The 20,537-nt window shown below is 37.7% G+C and overlaps 1 protein-coding gene across 3 annotated transcripts; it reads left to right on the forward strand.

Moving 5' to 3' along the window:
- The first annotated feature begins 4,237 nt into the window (after nucleotides 1–4,237).
- PSAT1 (phosphoserine aminotransferase 1) lies at nucleotides 4,238–19,925 on the forward strand. 3 transcript variants are annotated; one of them, XM_085213542.1, is made up of 9 exons: nucleotides 4,238–4,383; nucleotides 6,407–6,467; nucleotides 7,989–8,058; nucleotides 9,061–9,266; nucleotides 10,750–10,922; nucleotides 11,426–11,595; nucleotides 14,988–15,116; nucleotides 17,487–17,624; nucleotides 18,273–19,925. In XM_085213542.1, the coding sequence occupies exons 1-9, from the start codon at nucleotides 4,324–4,326 to the stop codon at nucleotides 18,376–18,378; spliced, it is 1,113 nt and encodes a 370-aa protein (XP_085069668.1). In that variant the 5' UTR covers nucleotides 4,238–4,323; the 3' UTR covers nucleotides 18,379–19,925. The 3 variants fall into 3 exon arrangements, with proteins under 3 accessions (XP_085069668.1, XP_019466072.1, XP_085069667.1); XM_019610527.3 differs by lacking the exon at nucleotides 4,238–4,383 and adding an exon at nucleotides 5,914–5,964; XM_085213541.1 differs by lacking the exon at nucleotides 4,238–4,383 and adding an exon at nucleotides 5,977–6,030.
- Nucleotides 19,926–20,537: the final 612 nt, after the last annotated feature.

The following is a 20,537-nucleotide window of genomic DNA, read 5'->3' on the forward strand; positions in this document are numbered from 1 at the left end:
CCAGCCGATTTTTTTTTTTTTTCTTTGCTTAAAAGTTTCATGATCCTTGAGGTCCCTTCCAACCCTGGCCATTCTGTGATTCTGTGAATCTTCCTGTGGTTTTTTCACATGAATGTGTTTGCATTGGTCTTGACTCTGAAAAACTGCCTCTTTTAAAAGTGGATTAAATTTTAAAGTTTTACTTTAATCTCATACCTTATAGCAGTAGCTGAGGTTTTCTGTGGTCAAAGACTTTTTACCAATTAGTGATGCAGATTTTTATTTTTTTCTTGGCCTTGGGATTTCATCTGGAGGGCTAAGGGGAACAAGGAAGTAGAGCAGTGGAAGACAAATTTTTACGTGTATGAATTAGGCAACATAATTTGGGCTGATCTGAGGGGTAGAGAAATTACCGTGTAATTTTTTTTTCTTTCTGTTATCAGTTGTGAGAATTCTGTAACACAAAAGATCTGTAGAAATTCCTGCCTCTGTTTCCTTGAGAATTATAAAATACACATGAAGCCTCAAATTTTGTACTGAGCAAACAGCAGATCACCTCGGCTATTGCAACAGTGCACAAGTAATTGCACAATGAAAGTGCACTATTTACACAGACTTCAGAATAGTAATATATTAATCTGTACCTGGTTTTAGATATTCTCTTAAACGTTTGAGATCTATGACTTCAATCATGATTCACTGCTTGTGATTTTGGAGTGATTATCTCATTCTTTGATGAAATTAGATTCTTCAGCAGTAAAATGCTTTGCGTGCTCATTTTAAAACAAAAACTATAAAGCTAATCACTATGAAATAGTGCATAATGTAATTTCATAAGTGCCCACCTGTGTGGGATTAGGCATTGCCTGTTACGTGCCTCTTAAGAATACTATCAAAACCTTACAACAGTTTATGTGTTGTGGGTCTCTTAACAGGTGGCACGAGTGACTGTTAAATACCATTAGTATTTGCTTCTAAAGTATTATTTATGTCAAAAGTAATCATTTAAAGCAAAACTGACCAGGTGGTACTTAATTCAGATGGTTTTCATCTTGATCTCGTCAGAGGACTGTTTTGTAACTCCCCTAGTATCAGAATCTGGTGTGCATACTTTATACAGTTGAATGTTGCATCTGTAATCAGTAGAGAAAATGGTTGCAAGTTGCTTGGGGAAAAGCATTTTTTTAAGGCTATCATGAATACTTAAGAAATTTCAAAAATCAAAATTCAATTTGATTTTTAAAAAGTATTAAAAAAAAAACAACCACAACCTTTGGTATATAAAAATGTGAATAAAGTATTTTAATAGAAAGTAATAAAGTATTACAATATTTTGTTGGTATACATCTCAAAGAATTACCTAAGCACCTTACCACTGAGTTTTGCTCTAGGTTGTTTCAACCTCTTGCTATTCATTAATGTTTTACATAATTTGTCTGTGTTCTTGTTTGACATAAAAATCTAGAATCAATAAGTAGCCCAGCTATTTGCTAGAGAATGCATTACTGTTTACCTACAAAGCTCTAGCATTTTAGTTGTCTTATTAGCTTCCCAGGAATTATTATGCACATCTTGTAATTGTATTATTTGAAGTTGAATCTCTGAGGAAAACAAAACAAAATAATACCCTCTAACTACCTGCATTTTATTGTCTGTCTCATCAAAATTTGCCAGTCTGGCTAGTTTGCTGGGCCAGACATCCTGCCTGCCTCCTGAAATAGATGCCAAGTTACTATGTAGTCAGCATTATTTATCTTTGAATAATGACGTCAGTTTACCCATAGTTGTACTAGACAGAGAACTTGTGTGTACTCAGTCTCCTGGAGGGAGTCAATCCTTTTCCAACAGTAGTTGCTGAAAGTTTTTCTCTTTAGCATGATATAAATCATGATGAACTCAATAAAAGTTCACTGGAAATTTCAGGATTTCTCTAAATTTTAATTTGCTTTTTCTAGTGTTCATCAGAGTAAAAACAGCACTCACTGATTTGAAGTTTTTAATTATACAAATTCACATTTGCAGGGACTTGTGGTACTTACAGGGTCGCAAATCAAATACTGGAAGCCAGAAGTAGTACTATAAGTCATGATTTTTAAAGCCTATGTTTTATGTAGGATGCTTATGAATACTGGCATAATGAATGTATGGATTTTGACATAATAAAAAGATAATAATTGCTGGTAGCAAAATATTAAAACAGCAGAAATCTCAATTTAAAAGTTACAAAACTTTGATGTGACCTTCACCATTTTTCTTCATTGTCTTCAATTGCAAAAGCTTAATAATTGTATGTGAATAGAAATGGACTGTTCTGTGTTCATGTAACTGTCAGGTTTATTCATCCTCATCAATTTTATTTACTCCCTGTCAGCACACAGGATGTAATGGATTTTTTAAAGCGCTGGGTGTCAAGGCTTCCAGCAAACTCTCAAGGGAGCTGCTGGTCATGATGGGGCTCTCCTGAAGTGAAAGAAGACAGTAGCTGGTATTTACTCCCTGTGCTCTGAGCTGATAGTTTCTATTTTTGTGTTCTAGCAATAGATGCCAGAAATTTGAACGACATTTAATTCCAAAGTTTTCATTTACATTTTGGGTTTTGATACTCAGTATTCAAGACTGATGCTGCTTGGACATCAGTGTACTTAGTATGGTAGGGCCCAGCTTGTCTGATGTGAGCCACCACCCCTCCTTACCTTGGGTACCTTGTTCCCATCAAGTTCAGAGTTGACCCTCTAGGCAAATACAGGTACTTTTGGCCTGTACAAAGAGCACGTACCTCTTTGCCCACTTCTGTTACAGTCTCTAGCAAAGACAATTGTATTGTGGCACCTTTTATGTTACTGGACAGATTAGCTGGGATTTCCATTCAGTTAGAACCAGTCTGAATAATTAGAAGTAATTTAGTTGTCTTGGGTGTTGTGGCCTAAAGTAAACTTTTAAAATACCCTGATGTTTTGAAGAGAATGTATCAAATCTTTAGCATTTTTCAAGTTCGCTTTTAGTTCTTCAGAACCAAGGAGGGCTCTGGTGCCTCAGCGTAAGTTTGGTGAGGTTCTTAAACTATGTCCATGGCCAGAATGAAGGATATCATTTCTGAAAAGCCGCCATCTCTTAACATTTCTTAAGCAAATTAACATGCACAAGATGAAAATGTTTTAATGCCAGGAAATTTCTTTCATAGTTCCAGCTTGACTTGGTTAAACAGGGAAATGAAGAGTATTTCTTCACTGAAAAAAAAATTGTAATGGATAGTAATTAGTGAGGTAATCATTCCTCTGTACTTGGCACTGGTGGAACCACACCTTGAGTTCTATGTTCAGTTTTGGGCACCTTGCTGCAAGAAAGACATTGAGCTGCTGGAGTGCGTTCGGAGAAGGGCAATGAAGCTGGTGAGGGGTCTGGAGCAAAAGCCTTATGAGGAGCAGCTGAGGGAGCTGGGATTGTTTAGTCTGGAAGAGACTCAAGGGGAGACCTCATTGCTCTCTACAACTAGCTGAAGGGAGGTTGTGGTGAAGTGGGGTTTGGTCTCTTCTCCCAGGTAACAGCGACAGAATGAGAGAGAATGGTTTTAAATTGGCTGGGAAGGTTCCGGTTGGATATTAGGAAAAAATTATTCTCTGAATGAGTGCTCAGGTGCTGGAACGGGAATATTGTTATATCTGAGAAAGAAGGTAGCATGCACAAGCTGAGGCAGCATCAGTTCTTGGGTAGTGCTGAGCAAAGGGGTGTTCAGAGTGTGTACTTCATGCAACTGTGCAAGAGAATAGCAAATCTCCTTCAAAACATTTGGAAATTTTGGGGCTCTGGAGGGCCCAGCTGTTTTCAATCATACTTAATAGTTTGTTTTGTCAAAAGTGATTTACTGCCATTTGCTTTAAAATCACTTCTGAAAACGGAGTGTGTGACAGTTCTTCTCTCACTAAACAGGAAATTGGATGAGCTAAAGGCTTTCCCTCAGCAGCAACAATCTCATCGTGTTAACTCCGTGTTTCTGCACCAAGGTATCTGTGGAAAGAATCCTGCATATTTGTCTGGAAGAGCCAGACCCGGCCCTGCTCCCCGCTCCGCGACGTGAATCACACGCCCGGCCTTGCGTGGGGCGCGTGGAGGGGTAGAGGGGAAAGGCGGGGGCGTACGCGGGGCGTGCGCGGGGGCGTCTCCCGGCTGATCACGCCTCCGCCTCGTGGCCGCGCCGCCCGCGGGCGGCCAATCGGCGGGGCGGTTCGGCAGCGGCCCCTCCCACAGGGTGTGAGCGAGAGCAGCCAATCGGCGGTGGGGCGGCGGGGGGTTTATACCGGCGCGGCGGCCGGGGGCGGCGAGCGGCGGTGGGCGAGCGGCGCCATCATGGAGGGGGGGCGGCAGGTGGCTAACTTCGGCGCTGGGCCGGCGAAGCTGCCGCGCTCTGTGAGTAGGGGCCGGGACCCGCCAGATGTGGCGGCGAGGTGGGGGGCGCGCTCCCGGCGTGGCTCTGTGGGGCTACCGCTGCCGAGTGAGGGCCGGGAAGCTGAGGTAAAGAGCGATAAAGTCGACCGCGTAGCTCTCCGTTCCTTTATCCGGGCAGCCGTCCGGTGAGCCGCTGCTCCTTTTCCCAGAGTGGCTCCGCCGGCGCTGCAGCGCAACATGCTGGCGTTGTCCGGCGCCGAGGCGGCTTCTGTGTGGAGCGCTGGAGTGCCGTCGGTGCGCCGCGTGTTCGTGTCGAGTTTGATGCTTATCAGCTGATAGAGGGCATAGCAACCCGGTACCATCTCTTCGTTTAAAAAAAACGGTAATGAGTGCAGTGGAGACTCAACTCCGTGGGAAGTTGCATCAGCAGCCATAAATTACCCAGTTGCATATGGAGCATGGGGTGGCTCATGCTGGATTACATGAGAGTTCATGCTTCTTGTCTTGGTTTCCTCCATAGTTTTCTTACTTATTGTCTATGTTATTTCTTTACCAGTTTTACTAGGTAAATCAGCTTGTTTTACAGCAATTTTGTTTACGAGTTCCCTCCTGGAGACGTCTCCTATAGACCATACTGCAAGGACATTGGTTGCTCCATATGGTAGAACTGCTTGCTCAGAAAGGAGCTGTTGCCGTGACTGCAGCAACGTTGGTCACACTGTCACAGTTAACTGGGTGTTCAAGGAGGGCCCTGCTGTGCTCCAAGGCCTGGTTACTTAAGCACCTTCAAAAACACAGCAGCAGGAATGGACTGTGCTGCCGCAATTGTTTCATTTTGTTTGACCTTGAAGTGATGCTGAGCACGCAGGGTGCTCAGACTGTCTAAAGACAGAGCTCTTCTTGCCTACTAGGAGGTACCATAAATGTCTATAGTGAGGCGTGTGCAGCTTATCAAATAAAGCTACCAACAGAACTGGATTTTACACAGCAGTTTAATGAGCCCTTTCTGATGCTCTGCAAGTTCACTCTAACTTTTTAAACTCTCATTTGGCATGGGTATGTTTGCAGCGTGAAACACATTTGTTAAAATACTGTGATCTCAGAGATGAAAAGCAGCACAGCTATTCATGGTTGAACTGCTGATGACCAGCTTTACAACTGACAGATCACACAGAGGCCCTGTCAGCAAAGCTCCTGCAGCTGCCCAAAGCATGTGGTATCTTGGCAGACCCCGAAATGTGCGTGTACAGCGGTTGCTCTGGAGACTTTTCTCCTGGTTTTCCATCTCCTGAGTCTATTTGGAGGGGCTAAGAAAACTTTGCCTCTCATGCAGGAATTTACTGAAACCATAAGTAATGATGAAACAGATGGTTAGGATCTAATTCTGCTTTGTTGAGATGTAAGAGCTATGGGAGAAAGGCAAATGAAAGGTTAAAGCAGTAGATTAGCCTGCCGAGGCTGCTAAAAGTAACCTGACTTTTGTTGCCTCAGAGCTTTCATTTAATTCTTTTCTTAACTTTCAGTAACCGATAATGTGCATCTTCAGGAAGTGCAGGACTTTGTTCTATGAAACCAGGCCTTGTGGCATTGAATCAGTGTGAGGTATCAAATGCCACGTGCTCTTTTTTGATGATTCTTTCTATATCTCAGTTATCCTGTGTGTGGGAGGTGAGTGAAAGAACACGAGATGGGGGAAATAAGAATAGAAAAAATACGCTTGTGAACATTAAGCCTTCTGTAAGCATTTAGGAGTTCCACTCAGCACCTAAAAGTCATTCTAAAGTAATCTGGAAGTGCAGCTATTGAAATAATGACTTGAAATGTGAAGTCTCTACATGAAGCATGGGATTTAATCACGCTATTTTAAGACAAGCCTTCAGCTACTAGATAAAATGAAATTACATGGAGTCTATTATTTTGTTAATTTCTTTAGAGAAGTGTTAGGTTACTACACTGTGGAGCACCTGGTAAATGTATGACACATTAGGGATTCCACATTAGAAAATTTTCAATTTATTTGTGGATTTTTGTTTTGTTTTGTTAGGTATTATTAGCAGCACAGAAAGAATTGCTGGACTACAAAGGACTTGGTATTAGTGTTCTTGGTAAGTAAGACTTTAAAATTTTTGTATAATTTTCAGAGTTAGATTTTAATTCAACTTCTTAAAAAAGAAAAAAAGCTCTTACTATTGATATTTGCAACTGAATACTTCATTTTCTTGTGTAATAGCTTATAATACCTTATTTTGGTTATGCATGTCCTTTTGTAAACCACTGTTCTTTCCTTGCTTTTTATTCAGGGGACTATAGAACGATCCACAGGTTGCTGTTTACTAATCCAACATAAAGGACTATGGATGGAAGTAACTAATCATAGAATGGTTTGGGTTGGAAGGGACCTTTAAGATTATCTTGTTCCAACCCCCCTGCTATAGGCAGGGGCAGCTCCCACTTGACCGGAATGCTCAAAGTCCCATCAAGCCTGGCCTTGAATGCCTTCAGGGAGGGGCCATCCACAACTTCTCTGGGCAACCTGTTCCAATGTCTCACCACCCTCAGAGTGAAGAATTTCTTCTTAATTTCTTGTCTAAATCTACCCTCTTCCAGTTTAAAACTGTTTCCCCTGTCCTGTTGCTACATGCCCTTGTAAAATGTCCCTCCCCAGCTATCCTGTAGACCTCCTTCAGATACGGGGAGGCTACTATAAGGTCCCTCAAAGCCTTCTTTTCTCCAGGCTGAACAGCTCTAGCTCTCTCAGCCTAATTAATCATAATTAAAGCCCTATCATTTCTGGATCTTTAAGAAATTACCTGCATTTTTTACGTGAAATGCTATATGTGGATATACACATACTGTACACTTGTATGTATGCACTCATTATCTTGTATACCACCTGGCTAAATAGTTCAAACGTATTTGATGTCTAGTGTCCTTTCCTTTAGGAAGTCTGTGCTATTCTGCCAGAAGGATGAGGTGCTCTATGTTATTTGCATGGCTCAGTCATTATTCAGTCTCAGAAACATGCCCAGCATTTTACTGCCCCTCTGAAACTTTTTCATTGCTAAATGTATCATGTATGGCAGTCCCTTTAGGATACGGATTTGTGTTAAAATTGTTTGCTCTCCTAGATGGAAGGAAGACTATGGTTTAATAAAAGAAATTAAAATTTAGTAGCCTAAAGTTCTAATTAGGACTACTGCACTATTAAATTTTTGTGAAATAAAATAACAAGACAACCCCCTGTACTGGTTTAGCAAGTACAGAGTAAAGTAGTAATTAAGGATGTTTTTAGAGTGAAGAAACTTGCACCTTCCTAGGGAATATTTTTATTCACCTACTTTTTTTTTTTTTTTTTTTTTTTTTTTTTTTTGGTGGGAGTAGTTAGATCATGGAGCTGCCAAATATAAATGGAGAGGATTTGCACAGAATTGCACAAAATCTGAAAAGTAAGGGTTTTGTGGGCATTTGGAAGGACTCAACAAAAATAGGAGTTGGAACTGGGATTGGAAGCCTTTGGGTATTGGGTCTGTGAGTGTAAAAATGTTAAAGCTTAGCACAGTTGGTAAAATCACATTCATGCTTTTCTGTCTTGTTCCATGCTATGTTTTTTTTTTCCCCTACCATAGAAATGAGCCATCGGACTTCGGATTTCTCAAAAATTTTAAATACAGCTGAAAATCTCCTGCGTGAATTACTGTAAGTGAATTATTTCCTATTTTTAAATTAAACTTGTGATAGTTGCACTAAAATTGCCAAATGTGGAGACCTTTCCTTGAAGGTTCCTGGTTTGTTTAGATAGGCATCTGATTAAGTAATGGAGAGGATATTGGTCTTCCATTTGCCTAGTTCTTAAGAAATCTGTTTTAAGAAATAAGTGGAAATAACAGAAATATGTTCTCTGATGGCATGCAGGTGATCTGTATATTATTGATTTGTACGTTATCTGATTTTACTAACATAATATCTGTAAGGAATGACTGGTCAGGAGCCCCTTTCTCATATGTGCTGTAACACTTTAAAAAGTTTTAAATAGAAAATTTTTAGATCATGGATTAGAGTTAATGTTTTTATATCATGCATTAGAATTAGTGTTCTATTCTTATAGTAGTTTTATATGAAAGGACCATACTTTGTTTTTTTTAAAGCTTGACTCTTTGTCACAGCCAGTGTGATTGATAGCAGAGCTTTCATGAGTAGTTTAAACAAGTAATTTTTGTGATGATGTAAATAGCTCCTCTACTTACTCCACATATACAGTATACTATGCGGTTGCACGTGCAAAGTCTAAAAACTGAATTGTACTTCAAGAACTTTGTTGTGAAGCCATCTCAATTCAGAAATGTCGTAAGCTTGTAAGACAAAACTTCAAGTGAGCATTAGCACTGCTGGAATATTGTTTGAGCCTGTGTGTATTATGAAAGAAGCTTCTCAGGAGTGAATTTGCTGTTGTTGTTTGGGTCAAAATTTGCTTATTTCCAGCAAACTTTTTTTAAATTCAACATAAAGCACTATTCCTACTGTTAAGGTTGTTATTCAAGACCAGCTTTGAGGTCAGTTGACAAGATTTGGTTTAACCTCTTTGAAAAGCATGTACTGAAATAGCAGTACTCCTTCTCTGTAGGGTTGCAGTCAGATGTATGTAAGTGGTATGCGTCCTTTGTCTTTTGGGAATAAAATATGGTGATTTCTTGCTTGCAGAATTATACCAGAAAACTACAAAGTTATTTTCCTCCAAGGAGGTGGATCTGGTCAGTTCAGTGCAGTCCCATTAAACCTGATTGGCTTAAAGGAAGGAAGACAGGCGGATTATGTGGTTACTGGAGCTTGGTCAGCAAAAGCTGCTAAAGAAGCAGAGAAGTATGCCAAAGTGAATATTGTTCATCCGAAATTATCAGCCTATACAAGTAAGTTGATGATTACATCTATTGATGTGAATGCTTGCTTTTCTGAATTGCTGTAAAAATTGGCCTGTCTCAGCGATTGCATTATTGAACGTTAACTAGTTAAATGGTTGACTGGCCAGCACTCAAAAACTGTCTGCTGCATGTCTCGACATCCATGACTGGGAGATGGGTGGCCTAATGGTCTCCACCAGGCAAGCATTCTGAGACGAGAGTGACTGGGTTCCAGAACTTGAGCGGTAGGAAGCAGACAGGGAAATAATGTGGGCTGTCTAAGTTTATTTTTTAACTTTGATTTTAAGGTATTTGCAAATATATTCTGACGTAATTCAATTTCTTATGCATTCAGTAATAAATTATTCTGAAATTAAGAAGTATATTTGGCATCTTATGTGTACTGGCCCAGGAGATGGGTGATGTGCTTTCTGTTATGGTCTTTCAGGGATTTCCAAGCACTCATTTCCTGACCATTTGTTAGTTAGCTCTGAAATAGGAAAGGCACTTCTAACTCCTTCTCATAGAGCTTATGAACATGACATAATCTTAATGACCACTGTGTACAAGGAAGAGAGGTTATGTGTAACTTTTTTGTTAGAAAATCTGTTTCAGCACATTTTACATGTATGCTTTAAGTAGTCACTGGTTATAAATAAATAATTATTGGACTGGGGATACCTAAATTCTTTAATTCTGTTAATTGTGCTTTTATTTCGTTTCTCTGGTCCATGATACATAATTTAAAGTCAAAAGAATGGCAATGGGGAAGACAAAGAATATTCCCCAAACCAGTTGGTGCCCAGATTATCATTTATATAATCTTCCAGGTTACTATATCCTCTAAGACACAGGAATTATTTAAACCAATGACATCTTATTATAGGGGAGTGTATTTGGCAGCTATAATTAAAGTAAGAGGGAATAAATAATGGGAGAGGCAGTAGCAGCATATATTCCCCCCATCTTTTGGAGAAGAGGAGAAAAGAGGAAAAACCATTTGTTCTATGCAAAATCTGTTCTGTTTGGGCATGCCAGTGTATGGCCTATTGACTGAGTCAGATCTTAGTTTTGTAGATCTCTTACAAGGTTTAGATAGGAGACAGCTGAACGCATACTTACTTTGAACAGGTCTAAAAATGCTTCTAGGGGTTTATGTAAACAGAGATTCCAATAACTTTACCAGTAAGAATTTGGATGCTTCAGTAGTTTCAAAGACATGTAGAAGATTTCGCCTGATGAAGATTCCTTAAGAAAAAAGGACTGAAAGTCAGATGAAGGTTTGTAAGCCTGATGATCGCCCACTACAGAATACTGGGGATGTACTGGTATATTTCTTCTGTGGATACCTTACCATGAAGCTACAGTGCAGCTTTTCACTTCAGGCTGCAAAATCATTCTGGGTTTATACTTGAGGGTCTAGCCTTAAAACTGCGTGCCAGGAAAATTACATTTGTGTAGTGACCTTTGGTATTCTTTCTGTCTGTCTTAGACATTCCTGACCCAGGCACTTGGAATCTCACTCCAGATGCATCGTATGTGTACTACTGTGCAAATGAGACTGTTCATGGTGTGGAGTTTGACTTTGTACCTGATGTCAAAGGAGCAGTCTTGGTTTGTGATATGTCATCAAATTTCCTGTCAAGACCTGTGGATGTTTCCAAGGTACAGTGCAGTTAAGGAGGGGGTGAAGGATGGAAGGAGTAGGACTTGGGAGAAGTGGGAATTACTAGTACTTTCATCTTCAACTGTTTTTTTTTTTTTTTTTTTTTTTTCCCTGTTTTGCTTTCCCTTGAGCAGGTGGATTATATGATGCCTCTCGTGAAATACCAAATTGGTTGAAAATAGTTTTGTCTAAAAGTTTTTCGCAGATTTTGCTTGCAGTAATGTGTAAATGGGGACAAGTTGCCTTGAGAATCATTTGTGGCTATTAAGTATTTAGCAAATTACTGGAAAACCTGTTGATGGAAGATACGCATGGGATAACTATTATAGCTGGAAGTGCACCTTGAAATTAGAACTGCTGGCATGTCCTTGACCTGCAGCTTACTTATGACATGTTCTCCAAGCTGTTCAGTTGTATAATTCTGTATAAAAAATACTGGTTTCTTATTCAGTTAAAATCAACTGTGGATGTATGTTGTGATTCCTTCCTTTCTTTCTGTTAGTTTGGTGTGATTTTTGCTGGTGCTCAGAAGAATGTTGGCTGTGCTGGAGTTACTGTTGTAATAGTACGTGAGGACTTGCTGGGATTTGCACTGAAGGAATGCCCTGTAGTAATGGATTACAAAACACAAGCAGTGAATGGCTCTTTATATAACACTCCTCCATGCTACAGGTAACTTACCCAGCTTTTTAATATTTGTTATTCGGGAAATGACTGCATTATCATCTGCTATGCTTAGTGGAAAAAAGAGTTTCAGAGAAGAGTGTTGCTGGTCTTCAAGTAACTGAGGTGCTAAAGGATTTCATGTGATTTTGCTGAAAATATCTAAAGTGATTGTAGTAGGCCTTGCTGCCCAATGAATGGGATTCAGACATAAAGGATGTAATATTTTTAGAATTAAATACTGTGTGCCAAATAGTGTGCCATAATTTCATCATAGAAATTTTAGGATCTAGTTCTTTGGCTTAAACAAACATGACTTGAGCTGTTACAATTCTAATGCTTCTAAGACTGTGAGTAGGTAACTGGGGCATTTAGTCTTGCTGCTTGAATGCTCATTAGACTTCATTTAATTTCTGCCTGAGACCACTGTCAGCAATTAGACCTCTATATCCATTTCTGCCTTCATGCTAGGAAATAATAAATGGTGTTATCATTATTAAATGTTTTAAAAATATAAAATATGAGATATTTTTTAAAATTTCTTGGAATATTTCTAGTTCTAACTAAATCACTCACTGCAGTGAGTTTTGAAATGAAACTAGAGAAGAGTTTTAAAAAGGGTAGTTTAGTCATTCCTTTATCTTCTTCCCTAATGAGACTTTCCATATTTCTTTAGGTATTACCTCAGTGCTTGACTTGGGATTAAAAAATAAAATTGGTCAATCTTTGTAATTGTTGGTAGCAGTCAAGATCATAAAATAGTCATGTTATCAGGGAATTCATGTATGCATGAGGTGAAACAGACTATTGCTTGCTCTTTTAAAAGCAGTGTCTCTTAGCTTCTGATACCTAGTTAGATGATACTTTGCTACAGTTATGCTTAGGCATTAAATTAGTAATATTTACCCCTACTTAATATATTGACACTTCTAAACTGAAATAATTAAAAATACTATACCAATGCCTACTAAAACAGATGCTTTTCAAAAAATAAAATCTGAAGTTAGACACTTCCTTTTCTAAAAAGTATTTTTGCAATATATCAACAAATAACTACTTCTTTTTTTCAAAATTTGCATCATCTCTGATCAACAGGAAATTCTGTTTCATGCTGAGAATGACTGAGAATTTAACTGCAGCTCTTAGACTTCATTTAATACAAGCCAGAGTTTGTGAAGTTACAATACCTAATTGTATCCAGCAGATTTCATATACAGTGTATCAAAATGAATTACAATGACTCCTGCACATAAAGTCTACCTTAATACCTGTCTAATTTAAATTCAGTAAAATTTTGAGGTACAGATTATGTTACTGAATCTATGTTTCTCACAATGTGGTGTGTAAGGTGTGTATTAGTGGAAAGCCACAGACATATTGTTTATCTTAATTTATCAAAAGGAAAAGTAAATCCTGTAGCTATATGTTTATTTCATATTCTGGTGCACAACTGGAATTTTCCAAAGCAGTATGGCCACTGTAGAGTGGGCAGTACAGTAATGATGTATTCCTGCAGCCATCTGAAGACTGCCTTACTGGCTGAGTATAGCCAATATCATTAGGATTTGCATTTAAGAGAAAAATTAACCTAAATTTGCCAGATTATTCTCTTCCTGTCTGCAATACACAGGGAGTATGAGCACTTTCTTCAACAATTGATAAAGCCTCTCTCTCATGATTGATTATTTTCTGACTGCCAAGTCATGCATATTGTTTTGGACACCATCTGCTTGCATTGCGCATGCTGGGTTTCAAATCCAGCCATTCATGTTTTCCAAGTACAAAGCTATTTCCATTTAAAGAAACAAAGTTCTCAACACTTCAGCAATGCTGCATCTCTGATTTGAAAAGCAAAACCAAAATTAAGTTTTGCAGTCTTTTATTTAATTTTAACCATTGTGAATAAACTCTAAAAAGCAAATGCAGCTTTAGCTGCAATTCAGTGTCTTTCAAGAACACTAATAGAATAATGGGAAACTAAAAGAATGGAAAATAAAGTTAACCTAACAACCTTTCTCCTTTCTGACTGCCTTGCTTCATTTCACTTGGTGCTGCAGACTTAAGTGGAGTGTGCTCCAGAATCCAAAATGTAATGCAGACAGAAACGTTGGCACGGTGTATGTCTATTTGGCTTGATTCTAAATGCCTGTTCCAGTTTTTATAAGGGTTTGACAAAACTTCTTTTTTTCCTCTCCTCCTTTTCTCGCACCCTCTTGTGGTTTGTGGCAAAAGAGGCAGGAAATATTAACAGAATATACAGCAGCTACTTCAGCAGGATGTTAAATTAAATGTAAAGGATGCCAGTGGTGTTAGTGCTTAACTCTTTGACCCTGATCTACTTTGCTAAAATTTGCAATGTATTTCCTATTAAAAAAAAAACAAAACCAAACCAAAACACTAATTTTCAAGCTCCAAGGGTTTGTTTAGCATTTAAAATTGCACCTGAAATATTATTTTGGCTGACATGTGACATGAATTAAGGGTTTAATCTGGCTGACCTTTGTGGATGATTCCAGGCCTAACTTCTTTAAACCTTACTTGTCCAAAATTTTCACTTGAAGAAATGAAAGCAAGAGATGAATGTGGCCCTGTGTACCTGCCAGGGGCCTAGGCAATTCTACATTTAAATTCTTTATGCTGGGGCTGTTGGCAACCTGCTGTCATAAATGTAGCAAGGCTGTGCTCTCAAATCTATAAGGTGTATTTGTAAAAGGCAGCCTGTAACCTGATTTATTCTATGGTCTTTCTGAAGCGTTCAAAGATTTGAGACTAGCATCCCCTGAGAAATTGAAAGGAGTGAAGTTTAAAACAAACTCCTGTTAGACTTGTGTTAGGGGAACTTGCAGGGTAATGTTCTCTGAATACTCCCTTGGAATCTGTAATGAAGGGATAAAATAAAAGCAAATCTGTTGGAAAGGCGCCATAAAAACTTGTGAGCAGTTTATTATGCAAAATGTTGTAGTTGTGGGAATGTCTGAACTTGAACAAGCTGAGTTTTATAGCAAAAGCACAAAGGCAAAAGGCCTTAGGGACTTTTTTTTTTTTTTTTTTTTTAATGTTGCACTGCGTAACTGACATTGAAATCCTTGGTCTCTAGACATGTGATTTCAGTATGCTGCCAGGACTCTGCTTAAACTTGAATGGTAATGAATAATTAAATGTAATACATTAATTATTTGTTTCATCAAACATCACTGTTCAGGATTAGATTTCTGGCATTCTTACTTCATTTAGATTTGAGGTTCGTTCTTACATCTTGGGTAGAGCAGCTAAACGGGTCTCATACCTTAAAAATAAATATAACATCTCACAGTTAAAACTTAAGTGTACTGTTATTCATGACTGTTTTTATTTTTTCAGTCAAATTTAAAAAAAAAAAAAAATGTTTACTTTTGTTGCAGTATCTATATCATGGGACTGGTACTGGAGTGGATAAAGAACAATGGTGGAGCTGCAGCTATGGACAAACTTAGTTTAATCAAATCACAAATGATTTATGATATTATAGATAAATCTAACGGATTCTATGTGTAAGTTGTGTATTTTCCCCTTCCTTTAAAAATTTGTTGGACGGCTAAACTTAAGGCATAACTTTAAGTTAATTTTTAAGTTACTTTTTCAATATACTGAAATTGAGGAATCCTAAAATCTTAGAGATTATTTATGCAAATAATTCACTTGGTAACTCTCCAAGAGTGAGTTTCGTTCTAGTAGAATGTTATTTCCTATTATCCTATACAAATTGCTTGAAAAGCCCTTAATAAAATGCAGGAGCCTAGGAGATATGTGTACTGAAAGCAGGTTGCAACTGTTTGTATGCTTACTGTATTTTTGAGAATTACAGGCCAAAACTGAGAAGGTGGCTGGTAAGAAGCTGATAAGAGGAATTCTGCATCATATCCTTTCTAACCATCTCTTCAGAAATCAAAACCTCTGCTTTCTTTTTTTTTTTTTTTTTTTTTTGCTTTTTTTTTTTTTTTGAACACTCAGGAAGAGTATCTGTATTAATTGTAGCCAATTCTGTAACACTTGCTGAATTATTCAAAATGTAATCTGTGCATAAAGGAAGTATTTTGTTTTCAGCTGTTTTTGATGTTATTTAAAAACAGACTTGACAGTTTGTTTTTTGTGTATGGATGCGAGGCTTTTTTCCTGACAGGACCCAAAACGTGTAGTTAAATCTTGGTGCTGTAAAAACCAACAATGATTTCAATACTCATAAGTTCAAAAACTATCAGATAATAGAGTGCAAAATATTTTCCTTTGCCTACAGTATGAAGTCAAAATTTGGGATCTAATTAATTTTAGAGTCAAAAGTTATATATAGATATAGATACAGGATAGAGAAATTAAATTTGGATTTTAAATTTAAGTTGGCCTCAACCTTAATTGGCAAAGATATAGTTCATAATATTCAGTGCATTCTGCTTATCCATTTTCATGATGGGAACATTAGAATTGTGATCCTACTTTATTAAAATCCTTTTTCATAAACCTCAGTGAGCAAACCAAGCTTTGAAAAAATATTTTATGGCAAATAAAAAATCCGTAGTTTTGGCAAGTTGGCCTATAGGACTCAATAGACAAATGCAGTGCAAGTGGGATGCTGAACTGGCAAATAAGGAAAGCAACGCAAACTTCATTAAGTGATCTGTATGCATCTTCCCTAGCAACTCAGTTCAAGTCAATTTTTTAGTCATAGATCCATTCTTATCCGTTCTTATCTGAAGGTGCCTTCCTAGGTGTAATGTACCACCTAGTCTGTGGCATGCTTCACTGAACAAGAGGTGTGACAAGCTTTTTGTGAATCAAGACTGTTCCACAAAGTGCTGTATGCCATTTGCAGTTTGTTGCTTTCTAAAGTCTCTGCACTAACAGCTTGCATGGAGTTGTGTTAGATTGCCTGATAGGAAATGGGTCGTCTTAAATGGAGCATACCCATATATATCTAAATGTGAGAATCCTTACAAGCTTAGGCCTTTTGAAAGAGTGTTTTCCTGGTTACAGCTAGCACAGGGAACTTACATGTGTTAATATTATGATCAGTTGCTATTTAATTTGCACAAAGGAACCAATGGAGAACCCAACACCCCTGCTGCCTACAAAAAACAATACAGTCTACACTCAACTCACAACCGTATGTCAAATAGAATAATAAAAAATATTTCCTTGTGAATTTATGGAAGAATTTGCATCACAATTTTGGAAAATACCATGGCTTCATATCTCTTTTGTAACCAGAAGTACTAAGGAGAAGTATTTAAATATTAAATGCTTCCCTCCATTTCCCCTTACCTTTTGCCTTGCCGTATTTTTTCTGTCCACAGAAATTACAAATGAAACAGAATCCATAAAACAAACACACAAAAAAATGAAGAGTAATTTTGCTTTATATGCATCTTAAATCTTCTACTTTTGATTAAAGGAATATATTGTGGCCATGTATGTAACGTAAAGTTTGTTCTAGAGTTAGTTCACTCTCCTCTCTGTGTTCATGATTCTTAATAACACCAAATAAGACATTGAGAAGCGGGACTGAAACTATTAATTAAAGTCTCCAGTGGAAGCTTCTTTATACTGTGGTGGGGTTTTTGTTTGTTTGTTTATTTGTTTTACCCCTGTTTAGGTGGGTCAAACTCAATTCTAGTAGCACTTGTGGCCAGTAGAATAAAAGTGTCTGTCAGAGACAATTTTGGGTATGTCAGAAAGGCCTTCTTATCATAATTATACTTGGTTGAAAAAAGGAAGTTTGCTTTCTTTCACAGAAAGTAATTACTGCTTTAGTTATGGAACAATGACTTTTGAGCTGGATGCAATTATTCACTTTCTGAAGTTATTTATAATTGAAAATGTAAATTTAGGAAAAAGTAGGATAAACATTAATTTTGCAACTTTTCTAGATGTCCAGTGGAGAAGAAGAACCGAAGCAGAATGAACATCCCCTTCCGCATTGGTAGTATCAATGGTGATGAAGCCCTGGAAAAGAAATTTCTTGAGAAAGCTGTGGAACTTAACATGATATCTCTGAAAGGACATCGGTAAGTGCTACACTGAGATGAATCCCCTTGCCATGCAGAATAAAAAATTATTACAGTGATATAGCAGCAGGCATTGTGTATTGACTTACCAGCATTTCTTGCTTACAAGCTGTTTTTCATATTGGTTTGGGAGCACTGGGAATTGCAGTCTTGAGACTGTAATTAAAAACTGGTGGTGAACCAACTATAGTTTACATGTGATGGGCCACAGCTTTCTTGTTAATTCTGCCTTCTTCTCTAGCTTGATTAATCTTTCTTGTCTCTGTTCAAATGCCAAAGAAGGTGACATTTTGTCAAATTCTGTCATTGCATAAAGTCTCCATTACATTACTTATTTAGCTGATGGAAAGAATTCCTTCCCGTGTTTACAGTGGTGTTTGTGGATTTAAAAAAGTTAGATTTTTTTTTATGTCATGAAGCTACAGCTTAAAGCTGTAATAACTAATAAATACTAAAGCTGTAATAACTAATAATACTAACCTAACTTTAGGTTGCCTGCTTACCTTGAGTAAATTTTTGCCTCTCATTCATATAAAATATGAACTTCTTTCTGTTTGGTTGGGGAAAAGTAACTGGAAATGGTATTTGTCTTTTCGTGGCATATACAAAACTCGTCTTTTTTTTTTATCTCTCCTGTTTTCAATTCAGATCAGTGGGAGGAATCCGTGCCTCTTTGTATAATGCAGTGACTGTAGAAGATGTTCAGAAGCTTGCAACATTCATGAGAAGCTTCATGCAGATGCATCAGTCATAAATGCACATGGGTTAGAGCCACGCTGCACATCTGTGAAATAAAAGCTGAAGTGTTTGAAAATTACTGTGCTTATGCACAGCCACAGCGCACAAATTACATATTCTTGTAGTTCCAGTAGCTATTGTAGTTATCTGCATAGAATTAAGGCCCAATTTTGCAAGGGCTTGGCAGCCTTGGCTCCTATCTGAAGTTGAAGATTGTTAGACTGATCAAGATTGGAACCAAAATTTGCAAAGCAGTAGTCTTAATGTGTAGTTAAAGCAGGTGCTATGGATCTCAGTTCTGGATGTAGACATGCCACTACAATGCTCAGTTGAAATTAGTCATTCTTTAATTATACATAAACCCAGAATAGGAATCATTTCTACCATTTGGAAAAAAAAAAAAAAACTCACCTGTCTCTTGTTGCTAGTTAGAAAATGACTTCTTCAAATATACCTTGTTATCAGTAAGTAAAGGCAGAATTTCTTATAAGTTTTCTGTAGAGCTTTACACAGACTATATGACTGCACAGTGAGTGGCAAACTAACATTAAGTGTTCTCTAAGGGTATCTAGTTAGTTTATCAGATATTACAGTAGTAGTTTTCAGGAGTTAATATCTAGTTTCTGAACTTCCAGCCACTGTGTTCAAAACTTTGCTTCCATCATGAGTTGCTAGGACAGTCCCATGCAGTAGTACACTAGTGAATGGGTCTTTTTTCGTATTTCTACTTACTGGTCGAGATCTAAGATGCATGGACTTACAATTAAATCAGTATATAATATGAACTGCATAGAGAAACTTATTTTAAACTTCTTCAGTTTATTAATTTTGTATCCTTACATTGAGTGTGCATATTGATGCTCCTACCAAAAACCTGCTTTAATTTGCTGCCCTTGTGCCAAATTGGATTGCTGTATTCCACTCAATTAATCTGTGACTTTCTCTGCACTGACTTCTTAGTCCAAAGTGTCTTTCCTCTCCAAGTATTTTCTTTGCCTTCTTGTTGTTTCAGTTCTGTCACCTTCTGTATGTGGGATTCTGCCCAGCTGCTGTAAGTGAAAGTCTTGACTTCTGATTATTCCAGACAGTACATCATACTTTAGGTCTATTTTTCTTGCTTGAATCTTATGGCTTATTCCAGACTTCGATACTTCGGAAGATCTTCTGTGTAATACTCTACTTGGGTTACTTTTCCTTCTTGGCCTGTGAATTTGGTGCCAATTAATGTATTTTGATACTGGCTTCCTATTTTAAATTACATAAAGGCTCTCTGATCATATTATAACATTCAGTATGACCACAACTGATTTCAGACTGCTATGTTTCTGGTAAAGAATTGAGTCTTTTTGTTTTATTAACACTAATACAGTAGTAATAATCTAATAATGCTGATGATGGACTGCTCCTTTCTGTGTGAAATCTCACAGCAAGTCAGGGGATAGGGGCAAGGGGCGACTTCCTCTTGTCATCATTTTATGACTGCTGTTAGGAAATTTTTGTCAATGTAATGTAACTCAAAGTAATTAAATAAAGTGGGTGAAGAAAATAAAATGTTTCACAACATGCTGTGAAGCACCAGTGTGTTTGAAGCTTTTTGTGGCAAAAGGGTGAGAACTCCATGCATAGTATGTCTTCGAATTTTAGACTCCAGTATCATCCTTTTTCCTTAGTAATGTTTCCCTCACCTATTATTTTTCTGAAAATATTTCCTACAACTACCAAGGAAAAAAAGACTGCACAATAGGCTTTAAGGATGCTTTTCATGCCATTCATGAAGATTTAATTCAAGTCTTATATTAAAGCTATTTAACATTTAATTAGAACTCAGCTTCCTACAGAGTTTTGTAGACTTATTTTCAACAGTAACTGTGGCTTGAAAGTTAATAAATGATTCTGTGCTCCAAAAGCCTCCGAGCCTCCTATTTTCATTAGCAGGCACAGTTTCCTGTGTAGTGACAAAAAAGAAAAAACGCTAGAATGGCTGTATGTGGCTGATCCACTGAGCCAAAGGGGAACCTCTTTGCTTCTTCTGAATTCTGTTGAACATTTTGGCAATGATTTTTTTTAAATCACATGGGCAGATATTTTGGAAAAGCAAAATGTGGTGTTTATGATTTCACAAAAGGAGTTGCTAGCATTCTATTTAGTTTGTAATATAGAAGTCCCTAATCTAAG

The sequence above is a fragment of the Meleagris gallopavo genome, chromosome Z (assembly GCF_905368555.1).
Source record: "Meleagris gallopavo chromosome Z, MGAL_WU_HG_1.1, whole genome shotgun sequence".
Classification (NCBI taxonomy): domain Eukaryota; kingdom Metazoa; phylum Chordata; class Aves; order Galliformes; family Phasianidae; genus Meleagris; species Meleagris gallopavo.

What these genes read in the sequence shown, in the direction of transcription:
- PSAT1 (XM_085213542.1), top strand. Translation starts at nt 4,324, where the DNA reads ATGGAGGGGGGGCGGCAGGTGGCTAACTTCGGCGCTGGGCCGGCGAAG. An exon ending in AATCTCCTGCGTGAATTACT is followed by an intron (nt 8,059 to 9,060) that starts GTAAGTGAATTA and finishes TCTTGCTTGCAG; the next exon opens with AATTATACCAGAAAACTACA. An exon ending in GAAATTATCAGCCTATACAA is followed by an intron (nt 9,267 to 10,749) that starts GTAAGTTGATGA and finishes TGTCTGTCTTAG; the next exon opens with ACATTCCTGACCCAGGCACT.